Genomic DNA, 24,162 nt, shown 5'->3' on the forward strand with positions numbered 1-24,162 from the left:
CCAGCTATGCTGGTTTCAACCCCTGGCACATCCTCATTCCAGTCTTCGACCTCCTTCTTGGGTCAATGGGGATTATGACTCACTAAGACCCTTTGACCCTTTCCATTCTCTCAATATACCTTGTGTGACTTAGGACAGTGGTTTGGCTGTTTTAAAAGGACCAGAATAACAAATATCTCGCCTTGTGCAAGATAAAAGTTTGTTTCTTTCTCACATGATAAGGAACTCAAGGCTCAGTTGTGGAGTTTTCCAGCTGTCAGGACCCACGCGCTTTCTGTCTTCTGGTACATCTTCAAAAGTGTTTTCCATCTTGTTTTTCAAGGTGGCTGCACCAGGTTTCCTCCCCAAACCACGCCTGATGCAGCCAGCAGGAAGGAAGCAGAGCAGGAGGGAGGTGGTTGTGACTTCTAACATATTTTGTCTTGTATTAATAATAGTTAGCATCTTGTAATAACCTTTAATGAAAAAATATGAAAGCGAATATATGTATGTATATGCATGACTGGGACATTGTGCTGTATGCCAAAAATCGACACATTGTAGTTGTACTTCAACTTAAAAAATTAAAAAATGTTTTAAAAGCTAGAGGAAAAACATAATAAGCTAGTGTTGGAGTGCTTACTATGTGACAGGTACTGTTATAAGCACTTTGTACACATTTACTAATTTAATCCTTAAAACCATTTTCTAAAGTAGATGTTGTTTCCCTTTTACAGAGAAGGACGCCAGGCGCAGTCAGATCGAGGCGCTCGCCCCAGGTCACACCGTGAGTAAGCAGAGCCTACTTTCACTGGGGGCCGTGACTCTCTGGGCATCCGCCCGTCCGGCCTGTACTTGAGGCTGGCGGAAGGCTGGTCAGAGGTTCCTTAGTTAATGGTTAATGTGTGGTTTGTTGTAATCAGCCCAGCTGGCACTGCCCCAGGTCAGCAGGCAGGAGACACTGGGTACTAAGATGACAGTATTTCCTGCCTGCTGCCTCTGAACTACCACTTGGCCTTTCTGAGTTGAAGACCTTCGTAAGGGGAGTCTGTGACTCCCTAAACGTTTGTTCAGCTTGTGTTTCTCAGGGTGATGGTCCACGATCATGGCTGCACTGGGCTCCTAAGAGACAGAGAAGGGCAGCGCCCTGGGCAGTCCTGACCACCTCATTCCGTTGCCACAGTGGCCAGGAGTTAAACTTGGGGATGTGCGCACAATGATGGACAGCAAGGACCTGGAAGCCGAAATCCACCCCTTGAAGAATGAAGACAGGAAGCCGCAGGAGAATCTGGGAAACCAAGAGAAAAAGGAAACGAACCTGAAGACGCCCCCGCCGTCCCGCCTCTCCCGATGCCGGATGGTGGCCTTCTTTCTTTCTCTGTTTATCTGCCTTTTCGTGGTGTTTGTGGTTTCATTCATCATCCCATGTCCAGAGCGGCCGCTGTCGCAGGGGGTGTGGAGGCTCCATTACAACGAAGCAGGTGCGCCAGCCGGGCTGTAGGCTCCCGCGGGGGTGATGGGTGGGCAGCGCTGTGTCTGGGAGAAGTGTCTTGGACCGTGAATCAACTCTGAGGGGCTGTCAGTTGTCCATCTGCCATTCTCCTGGAACCCATTTTAGGAAGGATGGATGGGTTCATGAAAGAAAAGTAATTACTTTTCTGAATTAAAAAAAAGATTAATAAAACAGAGGAGCTGGCAGAACAGAGAAGATGACTGTCCTAAAATGTGGAAACTGCATATTTTGTAGTTAGATCTCCCTAAAGGGCTCCAGCTAACATTCTGACTCCCTCAGCTGGAGTCCCACACACTTTGATTCATCTCATTAATTGGCAGCCTGGAACCTTGACCTTTAAGAAAGCGGCTGGTTCTCTGGACACTTCCCTGCCTGCTCGGAGCTGTGAGCACAGCGACTCCAGACCCCGTATCAGTGGGTGTGGATGTGACAGCCTTGGAATGTGTCTTTGCACAGACTTGACGCCTTCTCTGGTGGTGGAATGAGGCGAATTTCTTGCTTAAGCCCCACTTATCGTCAATGTTGTTCTGAATTTGGTGCTTAATTTTGAGACAGAGTAATACGTGCTTCTTTGTTTATTTTTGGCAGCTTTATTGAGATACAACTTATATATCATAATATTCATTTCTTTTAAGTAGACAAGCTAATGATTTCTAGTCAGTTTAAGACTTGAGCACCGGTGCAGCTGTCACCACAGTCCAGTTTTTAGAACATTTCAGTCATCCCTGCAGGATTCCTTGCCATCGCGCCCCAGCCCCCGGAGCTGCTGGCCTGCTTTCTCTCTTTCTCTCTCCATACACTTGTCTCTTCTGGACATTTCATGAAAGCGAAATCATGTAAGATGCATCCTTCGGCTTCTTTCACTTACAGTTGACCCGTGTGGTGGCACGTCCCTCTCTTTTTACTGCGGAACAGTACCCCTTTGTGTGGTCAGAAGGGCAGTCAGTCCAGAGACCAGTTGCTGAACTTTTGTATTGTGTTCCATTTTTGACTTTTGTGAGTAATACTGCCGTGAACGTTGACGTGCAGATCTTTATGTGGACGTATGTTTCTATTTCTCTAGGGTAGATTGATAGAAGTAGAGTTATTGAACCTCACGGTGAGCTTGTATTCAATCGGATAACCGCCAAGCTTCCCCCAGCAGCTTTGCCCGTTCACCCTCCCACCAGCCATGCTAGCGAGGATTCCAGTTTCTCCACAGCCTTGCTAACACTTGTTATTGTCTGTCTGTCTTTGCACAGCCGTGCCGGTGGGTGTGAAGTGGTATCTCATTGTGTTTATAACTTGCATTTCCCTGATGACTAATGATGTTCACACAGTTATTGGCCATTCTCACAATTTCTTTGGTGAATGTCTGTTCAGATCTTCTCTTCACTTAAAAAGATGATTGTTTGTTTTATTATTGAGTTATATACATCATTTATATATTCTAGATACAAGTTTTTATTGTATGTACGATTGGCAAATAATTTGCAACCTGTCTGGGACTTATCTTTTCGTTTTCATAGGGCATCTTCCAAAGCACAAAAGTTTTAAATTTAATGAAGTCAAATTTATATCCATTGAGAGGAGGGTATAGCTCAAGTGGTAGAGCACATGCTTAGCATGCACAAGGTCTTCAGTTCAATCCCCAGTACCTCCTCTAGACATAAGTAAATAAATAAACCTAGTTATCATCCCCTGCCCCCAAAATAATAATAATTAATTAATTAATTAAAAAAATTTTTATCCTTTTTTTAGTGTAGATTGTGCTTTTGGTGTCTAAGAACTCTGCCTAATTAAAGGTCATGAAGATTTTCTTCTGTCTTTTCTTTGAGAAATGTTATAGTTCTAGCATACACTTCTTTTTTTTGCAGTTTTTTTGCAGTGCCGTTTTACACTTCTTTTCCTATATTCAAAAATGTTTTCTTTGATGCTGCTGTGATAGGCCTTGTTTTGTGAATTTAGTTTTTAAGTTCTTATTGATAGTTTATAGAAACACTGCTGGTTATTATATGGATTTTATTTATCTTGTCTCCTTTTGGAATTCTTTAATTAAGCTAGTAAGGGTGTATGTGTGTATTTAGAATTTTCTAGCAGGAAAGGGTATGTATAGCTCAGTGGTAGAGTGTGTGCTTATATGTGAGGTCCTGGGTTCAATCTCCAAGTACCTCCATTAAAAAGTTTGTTTAAAATGCATAAACCTAATTACCTACCCCCACCACCAAAAAAAAAAAAAAAGGAATTTAAACAAATTGAAATTGAAATTTTTGTCTACATTTTGAAAAAGACAGCTTTACTTCTTCCTTTTCATTCTGGTTTCCTTTTCTTTCTTTTTCTTACCTGATTTCACTGCTAGAACCTCCAGTACAGTGATGAATAGACGAGGTAAGAGGAGATGCCTTCTTCCGACTTGAGGTCTAACACATCACATCTCCCAGCAGTCAGCGTGGGGATTGCTGTAGATGCACTTTATCAGTTTGAACTTTTATCATGAAAAGATACTGGATTTTGTCAGATGCTTTTTCTGTGTCTGTGAGACGACTGTGTGGTTTTTATCCCTTATTCTGTTAATATGGTGTATTACACTGATTTTCAGACACTGATCAACCTTGTGTTCCTGAGCTGGAACCCACTGGATCACTTTGTGTAATCACTTCTTCAAGCTGCTGGACCCAGCTTGCTAATTTGTGCTGAGAATCACTGTCTGTATTAATGAGGGATATTGAACACAATTTTCTTTGTCTGGCTTTGATGTTAGTGTTATTATGTGCTCATAAATGTGGACAGAGCTAGGTTCCTCTCTAGTCTCTCCTAACGGTGCATGAAGCCTTCAGACTGCCCAGAACATGTGGGGTCTTATCAGCACCAACTGGGGCAGTTTCTGGATGTCCCCGTTCAGTTTCTGGCTAGTCTTCTTAGTTGTCGTTTGTCCCATCTGTATCTCAGCCTGGATGGAGCTGGCTCTAAAGTTGGCCTTCCCTTTGTCTGCCCAGGAGCAGTCAGCCCCTCGGCAGGAAGCTGCTAGTTTTTCAACTGTCCCCCTCCTGGTACCCAGCAGCCCACCGACTCCCACTGTTCTGACCCAAGGCCCAGAAGTGTTTCTTAAATGAGTGCTTCTGAGTCTCGGGTGTGCCTTTAGCCTAGTCCCAGAGTTGCTTTTGACAATTTTGTCCCATTTTATTGTTTTCTGGGGAGAGGATTTGCTAGGCTCTTCACTCCGTGATTCTGGAAGTCACGCATCTGGTGTTCAGTTGTGTTTTGTTTTGTTTTTTTTAATGGTGGTAAAATGCACATCACCAAAAATGGCCATTTTAAAGTGAACAATTCAGTGGTGTTAATACATTCACAATGCTGTGTGACCGTCGTCACTATCTAGTCCCAAAACTTTCATCATCTCAGACAGAAATTCTGCACCCAACAGACAGTTACTAGTTCTGCCCTCCTGCCCAGCCTGTAGTCACCTCTGCTCCACTTTCTGTCTCTCTGCATGTGCCTGTTCTAAGTACCTCATCCAACGGGAAACATCTGTTTGTCTTTTTGTGACTGGCTGGTTTCACTAAGCATAATGTCCTCAAGGTTCATCCGTGTGTTGCCGTGTGGCCAAATTTCATTCCTTTTGATGGGTGAATGATGATCCGTCGTGTGGATGGGTCACGTTCTGTTTATCGTTTCTTCTACTGTTGGACACTTGGGTTGTTTCTACCTTTTAGCTGTTGTGAGCAGTGCTGCCATGAACAGTCATGTGCTAGTAACTATTTGAGTGCCTGCTTCCAATTATTTGGGTTATTTACCCAAAGAATGGAGTTGCTGGGTCCTCCACTAATTCTATTTTTAACTTTTTGAGAAACTGCTGGAGTGGTTTCCACAGTGGCTGCACCATTTTATGTTCCCAGTGTTAAATAAAGCACAAGGGGTCCAGTTTCTCCAATCCTTGTTTTCTGTTTGTTTTTTTAAATAACAGTCATCCTAACAAGTATGAAATGGTAGCTCATTATTGTGGTTTTGATTTGCATTTCCCTAGTTACTGGTGATGTTGAGCATCTTTTCATGTGCTTGTGGACCAGTTGTGCATCTTCTTTGGAGAAATATCTATCCAAGTCTTCTGCCCACCTGTGCTTTTATCTTTTCACACTCTTGATGGTGTCTTTCGATGAAGTCCAGTTTATCTGTTTTTTTCTTTTGTTACCTGTGCTTTTGGTGTCATATCCAAGAAATCTTTACCCAAACCAATGTCAGGAAGATTTTTTTCTCTATATTTTCGTTTTCTTCTAAGAGTTTTGTACGTTAGCTCTTAAATTTAGGTCAGTGATCCATTTGAGTTCATTTTTGTATATGGATTGACGTAAGGGCCCCATTTCAACTTCTCGGTGTCTGATTTTAAAGCATGGAGTTTATCATTTGAGTCCTTGACTGAAAAGAAGGAGCAGCCTCCGAGAGTGTAGATATGTGGACTCCAGATACCAAAACGATCAGGGAGGGGCTCGTTCCTGAACAGGTGTTCAGAATGTCCGTTCGTGATGCCCAGGTGTCCCTGGCCTCTGACGCTCGCCCACCATGTCATGAAGAATCATTGCTGCTGCTCGGGAGAGGTGTGGGGTCGCCAGCCTGAGAGGGAGTGGCGCTGCCCCTGCGGTCTCCGCCCAGGACGGGCTCGAACTAGGGCACGTCGGGCCGGCCCAGCCCGGGGAACATAGCCCGTGGTTTTCTTTGCAGTCGCCTATGACTTTCTGGCCACAGAAGATGTAAACAAGGACAGGATCCAAGACGTTCTCTTTCTTTATAAAAACTTCAACAGCAGCAACAATTTCAGCCAGTCCTGTGCTGATGAAGGTAATTTTGTTTTTATTTGAAAAAGGAAGAACTCCTTGGTGGAGGAGGAATCCTCACCCTCTGGCAGTGTTTGGGGGAAGCAGTTGGTGGGATTTCTGGAAACTACCATCGCCCCCCACTTCCCAGCAGGACTAGAAAGTGACCAGGAGGCAGGCTGTGGTCCCCGCGCCCTGCTTCCCTGTGTGGTTGCTAACCCTGCGGGGTCAGCACTAGGACCCCCGGGATGAAGGGTTCCAGCCCGGGTGGCAGGGCTGCACGCACAGCCCCACAGAGCCAGGTCTCTCCCTCCAGGCTTTTCCTCCCCCTGCACCTTTGTGGCCGCTGTTTCGGGGGCCAACGGCACCATACTGTGGGAGAGGCCCGCAGCCCAGGACAGAGCCCTCGTGGAGTGCGCCATCCCCCAGCCCAGGGACAGCGGGGCGTCTTCTGCCTGCGTCCTGCTCGGCAGACTGGGCTCTTTCCTCGCGGTGGACTTGTTCACAGGTAGACTGTCCTCCCTGTAGCCACCCTGGGCCTCCACACACAGGAGGCTCCGGGGAGGCTCAGCCAGGCTCTCCAATGGTGCAGCTGGAGAGGAAGGAAGGCTGAGGCGGGCAGGGAGGAACACCCCACGAGGAGTCCCACATGGCACATAGGCCACCGTCACCTCCAGTTTCAGTCTTACACGGTGGGAGCGGTGAGGAGGGGTGGTGGAGGCACCTCCTGTGGGAGGGGGTCTGGGCCGGTTGTGCTCCAGCCCTGAGGCCGTGCGGCTTTGGGCCTTAACCTGACAGGCCCTCACGCTTTTCCAAGGCCCTAAGGAATTCTGTGCCTTGATGCTGGATTTTTCCCTTGTAAGTTGTGATTTTAAGGATATGGAGGAAAAGAAAGAGCAAGCTGGAAATATTTTAGGAAGAGTCAGTCTAAAAGCGGGTGTGGACCAGGTTGTATCTGGGTAAGACGTGGTCACATCAGAATCTGCAGTCCCTGAGTCCAGCCACCTTCATTCTCCTCCTGTGTGTGGGGCAGAGGGTCCACCTGTGACACTGGTGGGCGGTGGCGAGGCTAGGCCTGGTCCATCCATGGGGGAGGATCCACTTTGGTCCCAAGACATTTTAGTGCCAAACACTGGAAAATACACAACAAGAAAGGGGGTGCTGTGCAGGCCCCAGACGTGATGCTGCCGACGTGTGGCTGTGGGCTCCAGCCTGTCTTCACACACGTGTTTGTATTGCAGCACCAGCGCACATGACACACTTGAGTGTGAGGCTGTCGTGGAAAGGGTTGGAGCTGACACTCGGTTGCCCTGTGCTTGGTTATAGGGGAAACCCTGTGGAACCATCCCAGCCACTTTGGAGGGAATGTGTCCGTCCTGAGTCCTCTGCTGCAGGTGCCCGACATTGATGCCGACGGGGCCCCAGACCTGCTGGTCCTCACCCGGGAAGAGAGGCAGGTACGGCCTCCTCTACCGTTCACTCCCCTGGTGGAATTAGGGTCTGACCACCTGTCAGGGGCCTTGACCTGGGTGCTCGGGCGCCTGCCAACCCAGCACGCTGGGGTGGCTCTGTCCTGTCGGGCACTTCCAGATGCAGCTCTGAGGACCTTGAGGGCCACCCCATGTCTCCCAGGTGGCTGAGCACAGACATCAGACATGCTTAAATCAAAGCAGTCTTTCCTCGTACCGGGAGAAACTTGACCCCCTTCTCTTTGTGCTGCAGGTTAGTGGCTACATCTATTCAGGCAGCACCGGGCAGCAGGTCGGCCACCCAGGCAGCCTGGGTGTGGATGGTGCCAGCGGCTCCGTCCTCCACGTCACCAGGGTGGGCGCTCACTACGTCCTTCTCCCCTGCGGTACGTGTTGTCTGCTGCTCCCAGGACCGCCTCCCTCGTGGGCCCTGCTGATCTCAGATCAGCTCCAGACCCTGAGAGGATACAGGTTGTGAGGGCTGTGGGCTCCTGCTGTTGTTCCAGGCTCGTGTCTTGGGGACAGAGTTGCTGGGCACCTGCAGTGACTTGAGTTCTTCCGTGTGTTGATAGCAAACTCACTCTGTGGCTGCTCGGTGAAGGGCCTCTATGAGAAGGTGACTGGGAGGGCCAGCGCACTCAGGAGGGACCCCTTCTGGGAGGACATGCTCAACGCCACCTCCCACAGGCTGCATCCGCACAGGTGGGTGGGGTCCCCACGTGGGCCCAGGGCCTTGTGTTGGGTGTCGTGAGGCCATCCTGGGCTCAGGCTCGGGAAACCAGCCAGCAGAAACCAGATGAAGACCAGGGAGAAGACAGGTCCCCCCCTGGGTTCACTGGTCCCTGCCTCTGGTGAGGGTCTTGTTTTAAAGTCTCACATGAGAGAAGAAACGGGGGGCTGAGCCCAGAGGCGGTGTTGGGAGGGTCCCACCTCCCACCCCCAGTCTGAGTCCCATCCTTCCTTGCCTGTGTAGCTCTGGAGCCGTCCGCTACCTGATGCACGTGCCAGGGAAAGCAAGCAAGGACCTGCTTCTTGTGAGTTCAGAGGCCTGCATGCTGCTGGATGGGCAGGATTTGACACCTAGGTGGACCTTCAGCCCGGCCTGGGTCCTGAGGTATGGGGTTCTACTCCAGGTAGCTGGGCAACTCTGGGGATGAGGCTTGTGTGCTTCTGCAGAGGCCTCTGGCCTGTCACCTGGGGCCACTTTGCATGGGATAAAGGTGGAGGGGAGGTGATGAGACCCCTCGCCCCCCAGCGTCAGCTTCCCACCCAGCACCCTGGTGTGGCTGGGCCACCCCAGCCCTGTCCAGGTGTGGCAAGGAAAAGACAGTGGGGTCCCTGTCCCAGTGTCTCCTGACAGAGTTCCTTTGTGGTGTGAGTCCACTGTCCGCTCTCCTTCCAGAAAACCCATCCTCGGCCACTACAAACCCGACACACCAGCCCTGGTCATCGAGAACGGGACTGGCGCTGACAGACAGGTTGGCGGCATTCTCTCCTGAGCCTCACCTTTGCTTATAGCTGAGGAAAGTGGGTCTACGTGGCAGGCAGGGCTGTGGCCTGGCGAGAGGCCTGGGTGAGTCACCTTCAGGGACGTGACCCCCCTTCATGGCTCTCCCTCCCCAGATCCTGCTCCTGGACCTGGGCTCCGGGGCCGTCCTGTGGAGCCAGGCCCTCCCGGGCCTCCATGGGGACCCACCGGCTGCCAGCCTGCCGACCGCAGACCACCGTTCCGCCTTCTTCTTCTGGGGCCTCCAGGAGCTGGAGGATGCCAACCACACGGTACCGGTGGGAGGTGCCGTGCTCGGGCTGGGGTGGGCAAGCTCAGGTAGCAGACTCCGTGGAGAGTGGGCAGGACAAGGTAGTCTGAGCCAACAGAAGGGGGCCTGGGCTGCAGGGGATGCCAGGGCAACCTGGGCAGAAGTGGTGGGGCACAGGGTTCCAGCTGGACAACACTGAGAAGGGTCAGGGTCAGGTGGAGTGTGGATGGGCGGACAGTAGGTGCAGGGTTGTGGGACCCCAGGTGGGGACCTGGGTGGACACAGCTTCAGGCATGGTGATTGGCAGGAGTGCCCCTCAGGACTAAGCACAGCACCCCACCTCCCACCACAAGCCAGGGACACGTGGTTTCTCAGCCTGGTCAGCCTTACGCCTGTTGCTGCTGTCTCCCCAGGAGCCAGGGGCTGCCCCGCACCACCTGTACATGTTCCACCCCACACTGCCCGGCGTGCTGCTGGAGCTGACCAACATCTCCGCCAACATCGTCGCCTTCCAGGGTGAGTGGGGCCTCAGGGTGGGCCTGGGCTCCACCCGCCACAGGCAGTCTGCCCTGGCCAGTCCTGGGACCTGACATTTATGTTCCCACAGTGGTTCTGCTGGAGCCAAGCCGCCACGCTGCCTGCATCCTCCTGACGGGCCCCACCAGCCCAGATGCACCTGGCCTGGTCTCCATGACCAAACACAAGGTGCGGGACCTCGTACCAAGCAGTAGGGTGGTCCACCTGGCCAGGGGTGGGCCCGACAGTGACCAGGCCATCAGGGACCGGTTCTCCCGCCTGCGGTATCGGAGCGAGACCTAGATGTGCAGTGGAGGAGAAGCTCCAGCTCCTGAAATTAAACGTCCAGGGAAGTCGGCCCTCCCTCGCTTGTCTGCACGCTGACTTCTGACCTGGCGACACGCCCCACGGGATCCTCATCACCCCAGGGACACATCTGGGCCTCTCCCGCCAGCACGCTCAGTCCTCACTCTTCTCCCCCACTGGGGTCACACACAAGGCCCACTGCCTTCCCTGTGGTCTCTCTAGGCAGAGCCCATGCCTGGAGCAGCTCACCCTTCCTCCTCCACACCTGGCCAGAGAGCCACAGCCATGGGAACAGCCCAGGCCCCATCTGCAGAAAAGTCCCCTCCCCTTCTCTGCACCATCTCTGTGGGGTCATGAGCTCAGAGGGTTGTGGACCCCAAGTTCCAGCCCTCAGCCTGGGGCCTAGGAGGATGTGGTGGGTGGGGCTGTGTGGAGCTGTGCGTGTCCTGTGCACCCCCTGGATACACTGGAGCTGTCTGTCCCTTGGGGTGTGGCCAGCGCCCCCCCTCCCCCTTCCTGGTGCTTGGAAGCCCCTGCAGCTGGTGTCACTTGATAAAAGACTCACCTCTGTGCCTTGTTCACTCCAGACCTGCCTGGTGCTCTGTGTGGCTCAGCCGGGCCCAGACAGAAAAAGCAGTCTGAGGACCCTGGGTGCCTCGGAAAGAAATCAGAATAAACACTGGTTTTGCACTGTCTGGAAAGCCCCTGTATGTGCTGTGTCTGTTTGCTGGATCAGTGGGAAAGGCTGCAGGGGAGGTGAGCCCCCTACCTACACCTGCCTGATCAGAGACAGAGGTGTCCCATTTGGCGTCCAGGTGCATCTCAGGCTTGAGGACCCCGCCCTGCTTACCTCCAGCAAGCAAGGGACTCAGCTTATGGATGTGGGCGTGCTCCCACCTGGGACAGGCAGGGGGTCCCTCCAGCACCCCTGCATCCTTTAAGGGCTGAGCTCTGGCAGCCACTAAAGCCCAGGCAGGGGACTTTAGTGAGACCCAGGTTTGGGTAGCAGAGTGATGAGGGCCATTGTGGAGAATCTTGCAGGAATCTCCTGTGGGCATTTAATATATGCCAAACCTGCTTCCAGAACCAAGTTCATTTCTCCATGTAAAGGCCTGGGAGGCAGCGAGTTTCAACCTGAGGTTGAAGGGCTGGGTGCCCTTCTCCCCAAGAGTGGGTCCCTTTTGTTCCTCTGAGAGGCCAGCCAGCCCACGTGGCCTTGGATGACAGAACTGCAGGGTAGAGTCCCTGAAATTAAAATAACCTGAGGGCTTGAGCAGTGCCCCACGGCCTTCCAGAGTCCCTCCCAGCCCACAGCATTGGACGCAGGAGCCAGCTCTGGGCAGGGACCAGCCTGCAGGTCCTGGGATGATGAGCAGGAGTTAAAGGTCTGGGCCTGGGAGACACCCTCACTGGTGCACCCTGGATTTGTAGATAAAGCAGCTGTGCCCACAGTCACTCTGGGGGCCTTGGGGGTTCTGGTTGCTGTGTTCTCTGTACCTCTGACACCTTAGGGCACAGCTGGCCCAGGAGACGCTGGGTTCAACACCAGGACAGCTCCCTGGACTCAGTGTGCTTATTTCCTCCTTGTGCCACCAGAGCATGGACAGTGTCCCCTGCTGTCTCCCCCAAAACCCAAAACCCAAGTCTGCAGCCTGAGGGCTGTGGCCCCCACCCACCAGACTTTCCACCACTGCCTTTGACACATGAACTCCCCATTGTCCTTCACCACCTCCCTCACTGGTGCATGCCTCACCCACACACCATGCTTTACACGCCATGTGCACACGCCATACATGTACACCCACCAACCACACACACACACACACACACACACACACACACACACACACACACACACACACACACACACACACACACACACACACACACCCCCCACAGGTACACACACACCCACCATGATTTGGACCACAGCCAGTCAGGCTCAGAGAATCCGAGGGTCTTTTATTTCTGTGCCAGGAGCGGGAGGGTGTGACCAGCCCTGAGGGAGGGGTGTCTGGCTGCACCTCCAAAGGAGCTTTCACGTGAGTATCACCCACAGTCTCGGGGAGGGGGCCTTCTGAGCAAGGACCACTGGCATCTTTCCCCAAAAGGCTCTACTGCCCCTACTTGAACCAGAACTGGTTGGTGGAGGGGTGACAGGGCTGGAACCATTTCTGTCCAACAGGGTGGCAAAGCTGCGGCCTCTGGGAGACCACGGAAGAGGAAGGCTGGTGCGGCCTGGTGGGAGTGGCACATCCCCCTGCACCTCCATGCCCCCTGCTGGTGACCACCAGACTGTGCCTCTTACTCTGAGTGTCGGTTCCAAAGGTGGGGCTGGGTGCCAGCGAGGAATGCCAGGCCTCTGCCAACTCAGTCCAGGGCCCCCCTGCCTTGTGGGGATCAGCCTGTTGACTAGACCCTTCTGGAAGGAGGGTGTGACAAGGGAAAACGAGGATCCCTGGAGATGGCGTCCTCCCCCACTCCCTCCCCACAAGGCTGGGCCCTCTGGGCAAGAGGGGACCCCGTGCTGGGGGTCTCAGTAGCTGTCAGGACCCTGGGCAAGAGGAGGGTGACAAGGGCATGATGGCCACCTCCTCCCACTCAGGCCCACCTAGGTCTCCCCATCACCATCCCCAGGGCTACCGGCAGCAGCCTCAGGCTCCCCAGAGGTGGAGGTGGGAAGGAGAGCAAGGCTGGGGCTGGAATGCCGCGGCTTCCACATGAATGGGAACACCCTGTGGGCGAGAAGGGGCCTGAGCACGGGACAGCCGCCTGCGTCCTGCCCGCCTGCCCGGGGACACCGCCTAGCTCACCGGCGCTTCATCTCCAGGGGGACCACAGCCTCCGCCAGCAGGTCTTTGTACAGGTCCGACTTCAGGAACCTCGGGTACGAGTCCTGCAAGAGATGACATCCAGCCCTGACCCCTTCTACCTCCTGGTCTCAGTCAGCACTGCAGGGGCCTCCTCTAGGCCCAGAGCCCCTGGTGGATGGGGCCAGAGCAGCCCCCTGATACCTGCCCAGGCCAAGTCAGACTCAGGGAGACCCAGCCCCAATCCAGGCAAGAGCCTGGTGCCCAAGTGCAGAGGAGCAAACTAGGGTCCCTCCAGCTGGGGGATCCCGGAGCCGCAACAGGAAACAGGCGTCCCTGGTTCTCCACGTCCCCCGTGGAGTGAGGGCAAGGGCGCGGGGAGGAACAAAAACAGCAGCACAAGACTCAGTAAAGAGGGACAGGAGTCTATAAGCCCAACTGCTTGTATTATAAAAAGAACAATAAACATTCACTTAAAATTGTTAACTTCAGCTGGAGGGGCAGGGATACCAGCTAGATTTAGTCGAATGTACTTTGCTTTGTAGACCGGATTTTGAAATTGTATAGATATTTTACCTAATTATGAAATAAATAAGGAATCCTCAACACGGAAAGTGAAGCTGGGCGACCAATGGGTGACACCACCCCAACCACGTGACGGGGTGTCCGAGGGCGTTCAGAGGGATATGGATAAAAGACCAGAAAAAGAAAAAAGTAATCGATTTTCAGCAACTGAATTGTGAACTTTAATGTGCTGTTCAGCTGAGCTACTGAGTAAATCTTGAGAAAAGGCATATGAGTAGTGTCAGCATTGTTGAAAACCCAGATTTTCAGTAGGGGAGTGGGAGAGAGACACGAGGTCAAAGAGGTTAAGGAGACTCTGTAATCCTGAATCTGAATTACAAGTATCAGTATGAACTCCTGGTGTGTTTTATTTAAAACACATGTTTTCTTACTGTACAAGAACCATACCACAATAAAGTTGTTATAAAAAAAAACATGTACAGCCTAGAAATAAACTCACAAACTTTTGGTCAACTAATCTTTGACAAAGGAGGCAAGAATATACAATGGAGTAAAGACAGTCTCTTCAGCAAATGATGTTGGGTTAATTGGACAGCTGCATGTAAATCAATGAAGTTAGCATACTCCCTCACTCCATACACAAAACTAAACTCAGAATGGCTTAGAGACTTAAACATCAGACAAGATACCATGAACCTCTTAGAAGAAAACATAGGCAAAACACTATCTGACATAAATCTTAGCAATGTTCTTCTAGGGCAATCTACCCAGGCAATAGAAATAAAAGCAAAAATAAACAAATGGGACCTAATTAAACTTATAAGATTTTGCAGAGCAAAGGAAACTATAAGCAAAACAAAAAGACAACCTACAGAATGAGAGAAAATATTTGCAAAAGACGAGACTGACAAGGGCTTAATTTCCAGAATATATAAATAGCGCATACAATTTAATAAGAAAAAAACAAACCCAGTCCAAAAATGGGCAGAATACCTAAACAAGCAATTCTCCAATGAAGACATACAAATGGCCAATAGGCACATGAAAAAATGCTCAATATCGCTCGCTATCAGAGAAATGCAAATCAAAAGTACAATGGGGTATCACTTCACATCAGTCAGAATGGGCATCATTAAAAAGCCCACGAATGATAAATGCTGGAGAGGGTGTGGAGAAAAGAGAACCCTCCTACACTGTTAGTGGGAATGTAGTTTGGTGCAGCCATTATGGAAAACAGTATGGAGATTCCTCAAAAGACTAAAAATAGACTTACCATATGATCCAGTAATCCCACTCCTGGGCATATATCTAGAGGGAACCTTAGTTTAAAAAGATATATGCGCCCCAATGTTCATAGCAGCACTATATACAATAGCCAAGACATGGAAACAACCTAAATGTCCATCGACAGATGACTGGATAAAGAAAATGTGTTACATATATATACAGTGGAATACTACTCAGCCATAAAAATAATTGCCATTTGCAGCAACATGGATGGACCTGGAGATTGTCATTCTAAGTGAAGTAAGCCAGAAAGAGAAAGAAAAATACCATATGATAACACTTATATGTGAAATCTAAAGAAAAAAGACAAACTTATTTACAAAACAGAGACAGACTCACAGACATAGAAAACAAATTTATGGTTACCAGTGGGGAAGAGGGTGGGAAGGGATAAATTGGGAGTTTGAGATTTGCAGATACTAACTAATATTTACAAAATAGATAAACAATAAATTCATATTGTATAGCACAGGGAACTATATTCAAAATCTTGTAGTAACCTATGGTGAAAAAGAATATGCAAATGAATACACATATGTTCATGTATGACTGAAGCATTTTGCTGTACACCAGAAACTTGATACAACATTGTAAACTGACTATACTTCAATTAAAACAACAACAACAATGTATTTCTTGATTCTGTCCACTCAAAGGCCTGAAACCATGACTAGCCTCAGCATAATGAACAGGTCTGGTGTGCAGGTCAAGACTTTTGAACCCCATCCCTGACGCAGGACCAAGTTTGCCGCGGAAATGGCTGACTCCAGGTCTGGGGCAGGATAGCCCTTTAGAAAGCAAGGAAGCACAGGGATTTCGGGGACACGTCACAGGACTCAGAAACAACCAGCCTGATATGGGGACTTCTGGACATCCTGTAGTAACAACTGAAAGGGATTCAAACCCATCAAATATGGTGAAAATGTGAGTTTATGATAGTATTAAAAACATCCCAACTTCACCGACCACCCTGGGCAGATGCTAGGGTCCAACTCCTTATTTTGTAAAGTGGTAATTAAAGAAGAAATCAATCCTTGATTCTGCCTTTCCTATATGATGGTACCACTGGGCTAGCAAAGAGGGGAGGCAGCCTAAACAAACAGGCGGTGATGGGTTAAAACATCCCAAACCTTAATGAGATCATGAATCCAGGCAAGACTGCCAAGGCTGATTTCCTGAGCAGAGAACACACCAAGCACCGCCTCAGAAGTAAATATTCTTGACAAAACCAAACAACAACAAAACTGAGGACAAATCTGATCAAAGAACAAGGTGCCTCTAGAAGATGCAAAAAGCAGGGAACGGATTCTCTCCCCTAGAGCCTCCAGAAGGAACCATCCCTGCTGTCACCCTGGTCTTACCTCCATGAGACCCCTGTTAGCCTTCTGACCACAACCATGAGAGAAGAAATTTGTGTTGCTTGAAGCTACCAGGTCTGCTGTGTTGCTTACAGCAATAGCAGGAAACTAACTCAGGGTCAGGTGGGCAAGGCTGGACCCTGACTGGCTACTAGAAGGTTGAGTAAATACTGTTTGTGTTTCAGGTGTGATGCTGGCCTCTGTGGCCACGCTGAAGAGAAGAGGTGGTCCAGGAGGTCCATGGAGGGACCTCTTGCGATGGCATTAATGTCCCCAGGAGGGGCCATGGGCAGGATGGACCATGAGTCTGGACAGGCCCTGAGTTGACCGTTTTTGAAGGCAGCCCGTAGGTACGTGGGGATTCGTGTTATACTACCTGTGTTCATGTCTGAACTTTTCCACAAGAACACTTTTTACAATCATAGCTGGACAAGCCCTTTACCCCTTCAGAGCCTGAGGGGCATGAGTGCCACCTGACCCCAGCTCGAGGGGGTGATGGGGACCCAACCTTCTTCATCAGCATATAGATGTGCAGCTGGGCGTCGTCCAGCACGTGGCGGTGGGGCCGACCCAGACCCTCCAGAGTTCGCTCCATCGTCCGGCTGTCAATGTTGACCCAGCGGGCAGCGCCAGGGGCCAGGAACTGCCTGGCTTGGGGAAGGGGACCCTGGGTGGGTCTATGCTCTTCAGGCCTGCCCCCCACCCCGCCTGCCAGCTGGCACCCAGCCCTCAGCACTCACTGGTACACGGCGTCTACCAGGGCGGGGACCTGGGCCTGCCCTCCGTGGCGCAGCTCCTCACAGGCCTCCCAGAAGCTGAGGTTCTCGGCTAGGGATCCGGGCATCAGATCAGGCACACCCAGGGCTGGTGGAAACTCAGGAGGGGTGCCCAGGCAGCAGCCTCTTTGATGGGGGCCAGGAGCGGGGGAGGGGGGCTTCTCACCACTGAACTCTGTCTGGAGAAAGTCCATGAAATGTGCCCGTCCCACGGGGTCCTCCAAGAGCTCCCGGAAGCTGAAGGCCCACTGCTCCACCCGGAGCTTTGTGGGCACAGCCACGCTGCAGGGACGGCAGCAGAGTCAGTAGCACAAGGAATTTGGGGGGCGGCTGCACACCTGCAAGCTCCCGGCCTGCCCCGGCTCACCTGGGTGCATTCATGGCCCAATAGGTGTCATTGTCGGTGACCCAGGGGTTGCTGGGCAGGCACCCTGACAGGAGGGGGTCGTGTGGCCCACGCTGGCTGCTGAACTTCAGGTACCTGGGGGTGGGGGACGGTGCCAGGGCCAGTGTAGGGGCTGTGGGGACGAGGCACTGGAGGCAGGGTCTGGGCTCTGGGCTGGTGGTCACCAGCCGCCACCCCCATCCCACTCACGCCTCGAGGCAGACAGAGGACTTCACCCGGGTCCTGCCCAGTGCCTTCCGACAGCACTCAATCTGGAACAGGAGACCTGTGAGGTGGAGCCTGGGCTGGGAGCCACCAGCCCACCCCCCAACCCCCACCTCCCCAACGCCCCCACACACCCCCAGCCACCTACCTCCCGCTTATAGAAATCCACCGTCTTGGTCTGGAAAGGTCAGGGTGGGCTGCAGTTAGAAGGCAGGCCCCTCTGGGGACTGACATCCCACCCCACGCTGCAGAGACCGGCTCAAGCCCCTGCCCCGCCTCTAATGGAGGGGTCTGACTTTCCAGGAAGCTTCTTGGGGCCTGGAGTCTGGATGTTTTGGGGAACTCACCGAGCCCTCAGATGCTCAAAGTTGCCCTGAGTTTCCCCAACTGTCACTATTTCATATTTTCAAATGTATTTAAACTGTTTTTCGAAACAACTTATATTTGAGGAATGCTGCTTGGAGGGGGTTGGGATGCACTGGTGCCCCAGGTGTGACTCATCGTGTTCAGAGCTCAGAGCCCGGACTCCTCCTCAGGCCAGTGAAGGAGCTGCCTCCGGGCCTGCACAGCCACACCAGGCAAGCCAGAGGGGAAGGCAGACAGCACCCTTGGGTCACCTGTGACTACCAACTTTTGGTCTATTTTTGCCCAACTTCACGGTGGGAATTATAAACCTATCATCGTGAACTACGATTCTAAAGTCAGGAAAATATTTTCACAGTAAGGCACTAGGTGAATCTGTTCTGTATTTTGGGTTCCATAGGATGTGACAGGGGGCTCTGCTGTTACAAAGTCCGGACGTATGTCATGGTCCAGTTCCATCTCCGGGACCTCTGGAGGGAGAAGGCTCATGGGCCCAGGTCCCTCTGGCACAGCCCGCGGCCCTGCTTGCCGCTCTCCAAGTCCCCTCGGGCCCTGATGCTGCCTGGCCTGGGGGGAGACCCCCCACCCCTACCCTACCCCACAGGGTCCATTGTACTTACTTGCACCCAGGGCAGCAGGTGGGAGGTGAGGCAAGAGAGGGCGAGAGTTAGCAGGGGGCTGGGAGTGGGGTCCAGGGCTAGGGGAGAGTGAGGGGAAGAGAAGCAGGAGAACTGGAGTGACTGAATCATGTGACGTTCGGATGGACAAATGGACAGGCAGCCCCAAGTAGTACACTTGGGGGTGGAGTAGGGGCAGTGGGAGAGGGGTGGAGTGAGGGGAGTTCGGGAAGGATGTAGTGAGGGAGGTGGGGGAGTGGAGTAGGTAGAGTTGTGGGTGGAGTGGGGTGATGGAGTAGGGGGCAGTAGGGGGCAGGAGGGGTGAAGTGGGGGCAGTCAGAGCTGAAGTGAGGGATGAAGTGGGGGCTGTGGGGGGATGAAGTGGGGGCAGTGGGAGGTGAAGTGGGAGATGGAGGGGTGCATGTGTGCAGGGGTGGGGAGTGGGCTGGGGGGTGTCCATGCAGGGTCCTCACCATCTGCACCTGTCTGGCAGTGCAGGAACCCCTCTCTGGACCTTGCTCCAGCACACTGGGAACCCCTGGCTGCAGAGGGAGATGAAATGAAGTGGGGGGCACAGCTCAGGCAGGCCACTGAGACCCCTCACAAGGGCTGGTGTTTCTCCTCCATTAACCCCACAAACGGAAGCCCTGTGCCCATGTCCCCCTCCAATGTGGAAACACGCTCTGAGGAACTCGGCCTCCCGCTCCTCCTCTCTGCCCATCCCCCCATGGCCACTTGCCCATCCTCGAGCCCACTTCCCAATCCCTCTCCAGCCCTCACTGCTTCCTCAAGTCTCCCCACTCTTCCTCTCCTCAGCCAAGCGCATCTCTCAGCTCCCAATTGCTCACCTGCTCACTGTACCCACCTATCCTGCCACGATGTCCCCAAACACAACTGCTGGCCTGGTCTTCTCCCTCCCCGCCCCGGGCCCCCTCCACAGGGACCCCGGCCCACTCCACCCACCTAGCCCTGTGCCCTGCATGACCCTCAGGCAGAAGAGTCAGTCATTTTCCCAGAGACAACACCCACAATTGGTGAGGTACCGCCTGCAGAAGGTTCCTCTCACTTTTTTTATGGGCACCCCGCTCACCCTCTGCTTCCATTCATGGTCTGTGACTGCTCCCCCACCCAGTGCACACGTCCCTGTCTACTGGTCTCTCCACAGACCCACACAGTAGGGGAACCTCAAACCACCTACCAGGCCCACGCATCTGGGGAAGGCTTGACCTCAGGCCAGCACCCCAGAAGCTCTTGGCCTGTGACCTCAGTCCCTTGTGCTACAGCTAAGCCCAGTCCCCACTCCCCACCCCGCACTGGCCTTCAGGTGCCCGCATTCTGTTTCCTCAGACCCAGAGAGATAATGGTATGTCCTTGTCTATGGGTAGGGGGAGCTTAGGCCTGGACTCCTGACCTCTGGGTTCTGATGAACCAAAGAACAAGAAATTTTGCCAGGACCTCAAAAGGTACATCCTTCCCCAGGGTCAGAAGGCAGGTCCTGAGTGAACACCTGAGGGAGACACACTGACCCTGCAAGGACCTCTCTGTTGTCCAAGAACCACCCTCCAACAAGGGGCTCACCGGGGGCCTGTTCACCAGCCAGTATGTCTGCTCCTGGCATGCGATGACCAGCCTGTCCCCCTTCCTGCGCTGCTTAGCTGCCCTAGGGGGTAGGCAGAGTTGGGGGGACACTGTATCCATCAGAGCACCCCCCCCCTGCCAGGGCCTGGGCAGGCAGCCAAGCAAGGGTGTGAAGTTTCTGGCCCCAGGGATGTGGTGCCTGGAAAGCTGGGAGGGGCCTGCCGAGCAGGGTGGGGTCTCACCGCAGCTGCTCTCTCGCCTGCATCACCACCAGGTCCCATGTGTGGTTGATCTTCCTGTGCAACTGGTCATAGTGGGCCTGAGGGTGGTTTAAGGTCTCCAGTGGGAAACTCTTGCCTACACCCAGCTCTGGGGGGTGTACCCCCCACCTCCCCTCTGAGACCCCCTCTATAGGGTGTGTGTGCTTGTGCATCTGAATCAGCCTGGAGCCTGGGCTGTGTGCTCCACTAGTGGGGCTTGGGTTCCTCTGGCTGGACTCAGCCGGGGTGGCAGGGGAGGGGTGGTGGTATCCCACCTTTTCATGGTCAACCAGGGCCCCCTGCTTTCGGATGTTCTTCTTGGCCAGGTAGATGGCTGGAAGGACAGGGCACAGAGTGCACCTGAAGCCTCACCCCTGAGGCCACCAGTCCTGGGAGTTTGTCCCTGGCTAGCCCACCCCTCCTCACTCACCATAGTCTAGCTCAGCGGCTGGCCACAGGGTGCTCATCCAGAAATAGGGCGTCTGGGTGCAGTGCAGGTACAAAGGTATCTGTGACGTTCTGGGCTTTCCCACCCAGGAGTTGTCCCTACCCTCTCAGCTCTCTTGGGAGACTGGGCTGGCTGAGGGCAGGGGATGGGTTGGTGGGGAGGTGTGCTAGTGGCCTGGAGGATCATCTGAGCACCACCATTCCCTCCACCTGAACCAAAGCTCCACTTGATTCACTGACTCTGGGCTCCCTGCCCAGGCCCCGGATGTAGCTGCAGCCTCTGCTGTGGGGTGCGAACTGAGGGCAGGCCCCGCCTGGTTCCCTGGTGTGGCCAGGCCGGGCAGGAAGGGGGCTCCATCATGAGTGAGCACACACACTGAGGTGCAGGCCCTTCTAGTCCAGGCCTTTGGGGGAGGGGGCAGTGGACCACCAGGCCTGTGGTGACATCTCGGATCCTGCTCCTGCCCCAGCTGCCCCTTCCAGGAGTCCCCACCAAGGAGTTGTCTGGTGGGAGGGTCCCACCTGCTCCCAGTTGAGCCTGACCTGGAACCTATAGGGTGTTTCATCCGGCCGGAGCAGGAGGCGGCGGGGGTCTCGCAGTGGGTATAGGTAGCCATGCTGCACCAGGAGTGTGCCCAGGTGCAGGGCCTCTGGGGAGAAGTGGTGAATTCTCAACAGGGGAAACCAAGTCAGGTGCGCCCCCCTCGACGAGTCCCCTCCCTAGCTCACTGGGCTTGGCCCTAGCCCTAGGCCATCAGCACAGGGACCCCCAAGGCCAAGTGTGGGGGCGGGAAGTGCAGCTGGCTGACCCCTTACCATCCTCTGCGATGCAGTACTTTTGAATCAACCACTCCACGACATCGTTGCCTGCAGAGCAGAGACTGGGGTGGGGGGAGGCCGAGGCAAGGCGGCACCCCCTCACCTCCCCCGGCGGGGCCTCACCAGTCACTGCGTGGGGAATGACGGTGACAAGCAGGCGCTGGCTCCGCATCTTCACGCCCTGGTCGGGGTCCTGCATACTCACTACCACCCGCTCCATCTGGGCGAAGGGAATGGAAGATCTGCCAGGGCCGGCCTCCCCCGCCCCCAGATCCTCATTCCCTGGAACCGGCCGGGATGCCCCAGATCAGTGTGCTCGGAGGAGATTAAGGCGCACTGATGGTGGGATTTCAGGCCGCTGCTGACCGCAGAGGTGCAGGGCGGGGCGGAGGCGAGGGGCGACCCCAGCTCCGGGGTCTCCGCTGCCCCGCCCCGCTCATACAGTGCCATCGCCCCAGGCCCGCGTCCGCACTGGCGCGCTCGCGTAGCGTCCACACTCACGCGCATCCGCATCCACTGCCCTCCGGCCCCTTCCGGCCTCGAGGTCCAGGAAATGGGCGGGGGTGGGGCGGCGGGCGGGACCACGCGCACCCACCTTGCTCAGATGCGGCCTCTGCGCGCGGGGGTGCCCGCCGAGGGGCGCGGGGCCGGCAGCCATGGCAGAGGCAGGCGGGGCGGGGTTGCCCGCGCCGCTCCGCCCCGGCCGCCGCCCCGCCCCGCGCGAGTTAACCCTCAGCGGCCGCGGGGTCTGGGGACGCGTGGGCGCCATATCAGCCACACCGAGGAAGCTCCCCTCATGTCACGAGAAACCAAGGCCTGGCCCGTGGGGACTTGCCGGGGCCTTCGAGAGTGGCTTGGACCTACCATGACAGCGTGGGGGATGTGAGGGAATGGAGCTCAGCTGGGACGGGGGTGGGGGAGATGAGGTGAGAACTCAGGGAGAGGGCTCCAGGAGGGGAGGATCTCAGGGGAGGGGACCGGTGGGGAAGGTGGGCTGGGAAAGGGGACAACGGTTTAGGGTCGACTGTAACCCCTTCGCCATACCCACCTTATGTGGGCGCACATCCTGGATGCAGGCGAACAGCGGTGCAGGGGCTGCGGGGTCTGGGCGAGGGGGTCTCACTGCCCTAGGAGTGTGTCCCTGAGATTGTGACACCGAGCATGACCTGTGTGGGTGCTACCAGGTTGGTGTGACACTGGGTGGCTGCACAGTTGTGCTGGGTGGGGGTCCTTCAGGCTTGGGGCAGGCAGCTCACTTCCCCTTAGCTGCACAGAGGCCTGGGGTGGGCAGGCAGTTGGGGATCACAACACTTGCCCCTCAAGATTTGTGGGTAGCCTCTGGGCTCAGGGCCCAGCCTGGCCACCCACACCGCCGTTTGTTGGGACCATTTTTAAGTGGTGCAAATAGGTCTATTTCTGCTTTTTGGAAATAGATTGCCCTTCCTTCCCTACCCCTTCTCGGGATGCTGGGGGCAGGGCAGGATGTTGGAATTGGCCTTTGGCCAGAGCCTCAGATAAAGGATCTGAATCCATTTTCATTGCTGGCAAAGCCAGGTCCAGCATGAGGTGGGGCAGGGGTACTGGAGGGGGCTCCTACCCCTCCAGGGTACCATCCTCCCTTAGAGTCCAGTGAAGTCCTCTCACCCAGCCCCACCCACACGGGTGGCATCAGGCTGGCCTCAGGCCTGGCTGTCCTCTCTGGCTGGGTGGGTGTCTGGAGAGGCCGAAAGCCACCAGAGGCCAGAGCTGCCCTCATCTTGGGGACAAATAGCTTCCCTGACAAACTCCCTCAACCCCAGGGAAGGGGCAGCAGAATGCAAAGGGCCTGGGCTTCCGCTGGGGAGACTTGCCTTGGAAAGACTGTGGGCAGGTGGGGCTCCAAAGGGGATAGTGCCCCTGGGAGTCCAAGTGCCCCTACTACCCACAGCCTGCTGGCCTCCTTCTCAGATAGGGGCTCCTTTGGGCAAGGGCCGATCTGATCCTTGGGTGTTCTCAGAAATGGGGGGGCAAGAGGTGTAAGGAAGCAGGAGGATTCTGGCTGGTGTTCCCCCTCCCCCTCCACACTGACCCAGCTGTCCCCAGCCTCAAGTCCAGCTCACCCCTTCCCCTGCTCCACTGATCCCCATCTACCTGCCCCAGGGTCTGTTTAGGCATCGAGACCAGTAGCCCATGTGTGCTCCCCTCTCAGCACTCCACCACCCTGTTCTGTTTTGGATCAGTGTCCTTTTCTCCCCAAGGACAGGGTCCTCCGGAATGGTCTGGGTCCCCAGAGCATATAAAGACTCCCCACCCTCTGCCACACTCATGCAGCCCAGCCAGTAAACACTTGAATAATGGCTGTGTGTCTCCGGATTGCTCCTCACTGCTGAGGGGGATCCCCGGCCC

At 54.2% G+C, this 24,162-nt stretch overlaps 2 protein-coding genes across 11 annotated transcripts in view; one reads left to right on the top strand and one right to left on the bottom strand.

Annotated features, from left to right (window-relative positions):
* FAM234A (family with sequence similarity 234 member A) overlaps positions 1-11,022 on the top strand; it is a 28,159-nt gene extending 17,137 nt beyond the window's left edge. For 2 of the 3 annotated variants that reach the window (XM_006204367.4, XM_072942273.1), the window contains 12 exons: positions 717-766; positions 1,163-1,460; positions 6,188-6,304; positions 6,596-6,787; positions 7,606-7,736; positions 8,002-8,134; positions 8,321-8,450; positions 8,722-8,862; positions 9,151-9,226; positions 9,372-9,527; positions 9,919-10,021; positions 10,113-11,022. In XM_006204367.4, the coding sequence (XP_006204429.2) occupies positions 1,196-1,460; positions 6,188-6,304; positions 6,596-6,787; positions 7,606-7,736; positions 8,002-8,134; positions 8,321-8,450; positions 8,722-8,862; positions 9,151-9,226; positions 9,372-9,527; positions 9,919-10,021; positions 10,113-10,324 (1,656 nt within the window). In that variant the 5' untranslated portion in view covers positions 717-766; positions 1,163-1,195 and the 3' untranslated portion in view covers positions 10,325-11,022. Of the gene's footprint in view, positions 1-716; positions 771-1,162; positions 1,461-6,187; positions 6,305-6,595; positions 6,788-7,605; positions 7,737-8,001; positions 8,135-8,320; positions 8,451-8,721; positions 8,863-9,150; positions 9,227-9,371; positions 9,528-9,918; positions 10,022-10,112 lie in introns of all 3 variants that reach the window. The other variant, XM_015239156.3, reaches the window with a different exon arrangement.
* Positions 11,023-12,269: 1,247 nt separating this feature from the next.
* Positions 12,270-22,508, bottom strand: RGS11 (regulator of G protein signaling 11). 8 transcript variants are annotated; one of them, XM_072942281.1, is made up of 19 exons: positions 22,373-22,452; positions 21,901-21,997; positions 21,775-21,825; positions 21,502-21,608; positions 20,942-20,993; positions 20,787-20,845; positions 20,494-20,570; positions 20,252-20,333; positions 19,147-19,215; positions 18,677-18,753; positions 17,842-17,871; positions 17,679-17,740; positions 17,451-17,564; positions 17,250-17,365; positions 17,048-17,135; positions 16,816-16,954; positions 13,141-13,223; positions 12,971-13,062; positions 12,270-12,749 (listed from the first exon to the last, which is right to left on the bottom strand). In XM_072942281.1, exons 8-19 carry the CDS (start codon positions 20,289-20,291, stop codon positions 12,451-12,453), a joined length of 1,209 nt encoding a protein of 402 aa, XP_072798382.1. In that variant the 5' UTR covers positions 20,292-20,333; positions 20,494-20,570; positions 20,787-20,845; positions 20,942-20,993; positions 21,502-21,608; positions 21,775-21,825; positions 21,901-21,997; positions 22,373-22,452; the 3' UTR covers positions 12,270-12,450. The 8 variants fall into 8 exon arrangements, with proteins under 8 accessions (XP_072798382.1, XP_072798378.1, XP_072798377.1 ...); XM_072942277.1 differs by lacking the exon at positions 18,677-18,753 and having other exon boundaries at positions 17,842-17,865; positions 22,373-22,508; XM_072942276.1 differs by lacking the exon at positions 18,677-18,753 and having other exon boundaries at positions 22,373-22,507.
* Between the last annotated feature and the right edge of the window lie 1,654 nt (positions 22,509-24,162).

The sequence above is a fragment of the Vicugna pacos genome, chromosome 18 (genome assembly GCF_048564905.1).
Source record: "Vicugna pacos chromosome 18, VicPac4, whole genome shotgun sequence".
Classification (NCBI taxonomy): domain Eukaryota; kingdom Metazoa; phylum Chordata; class Mammalia; order Artiodactyla; family Camelidae; genus Vicugna; species Vicugna pacos.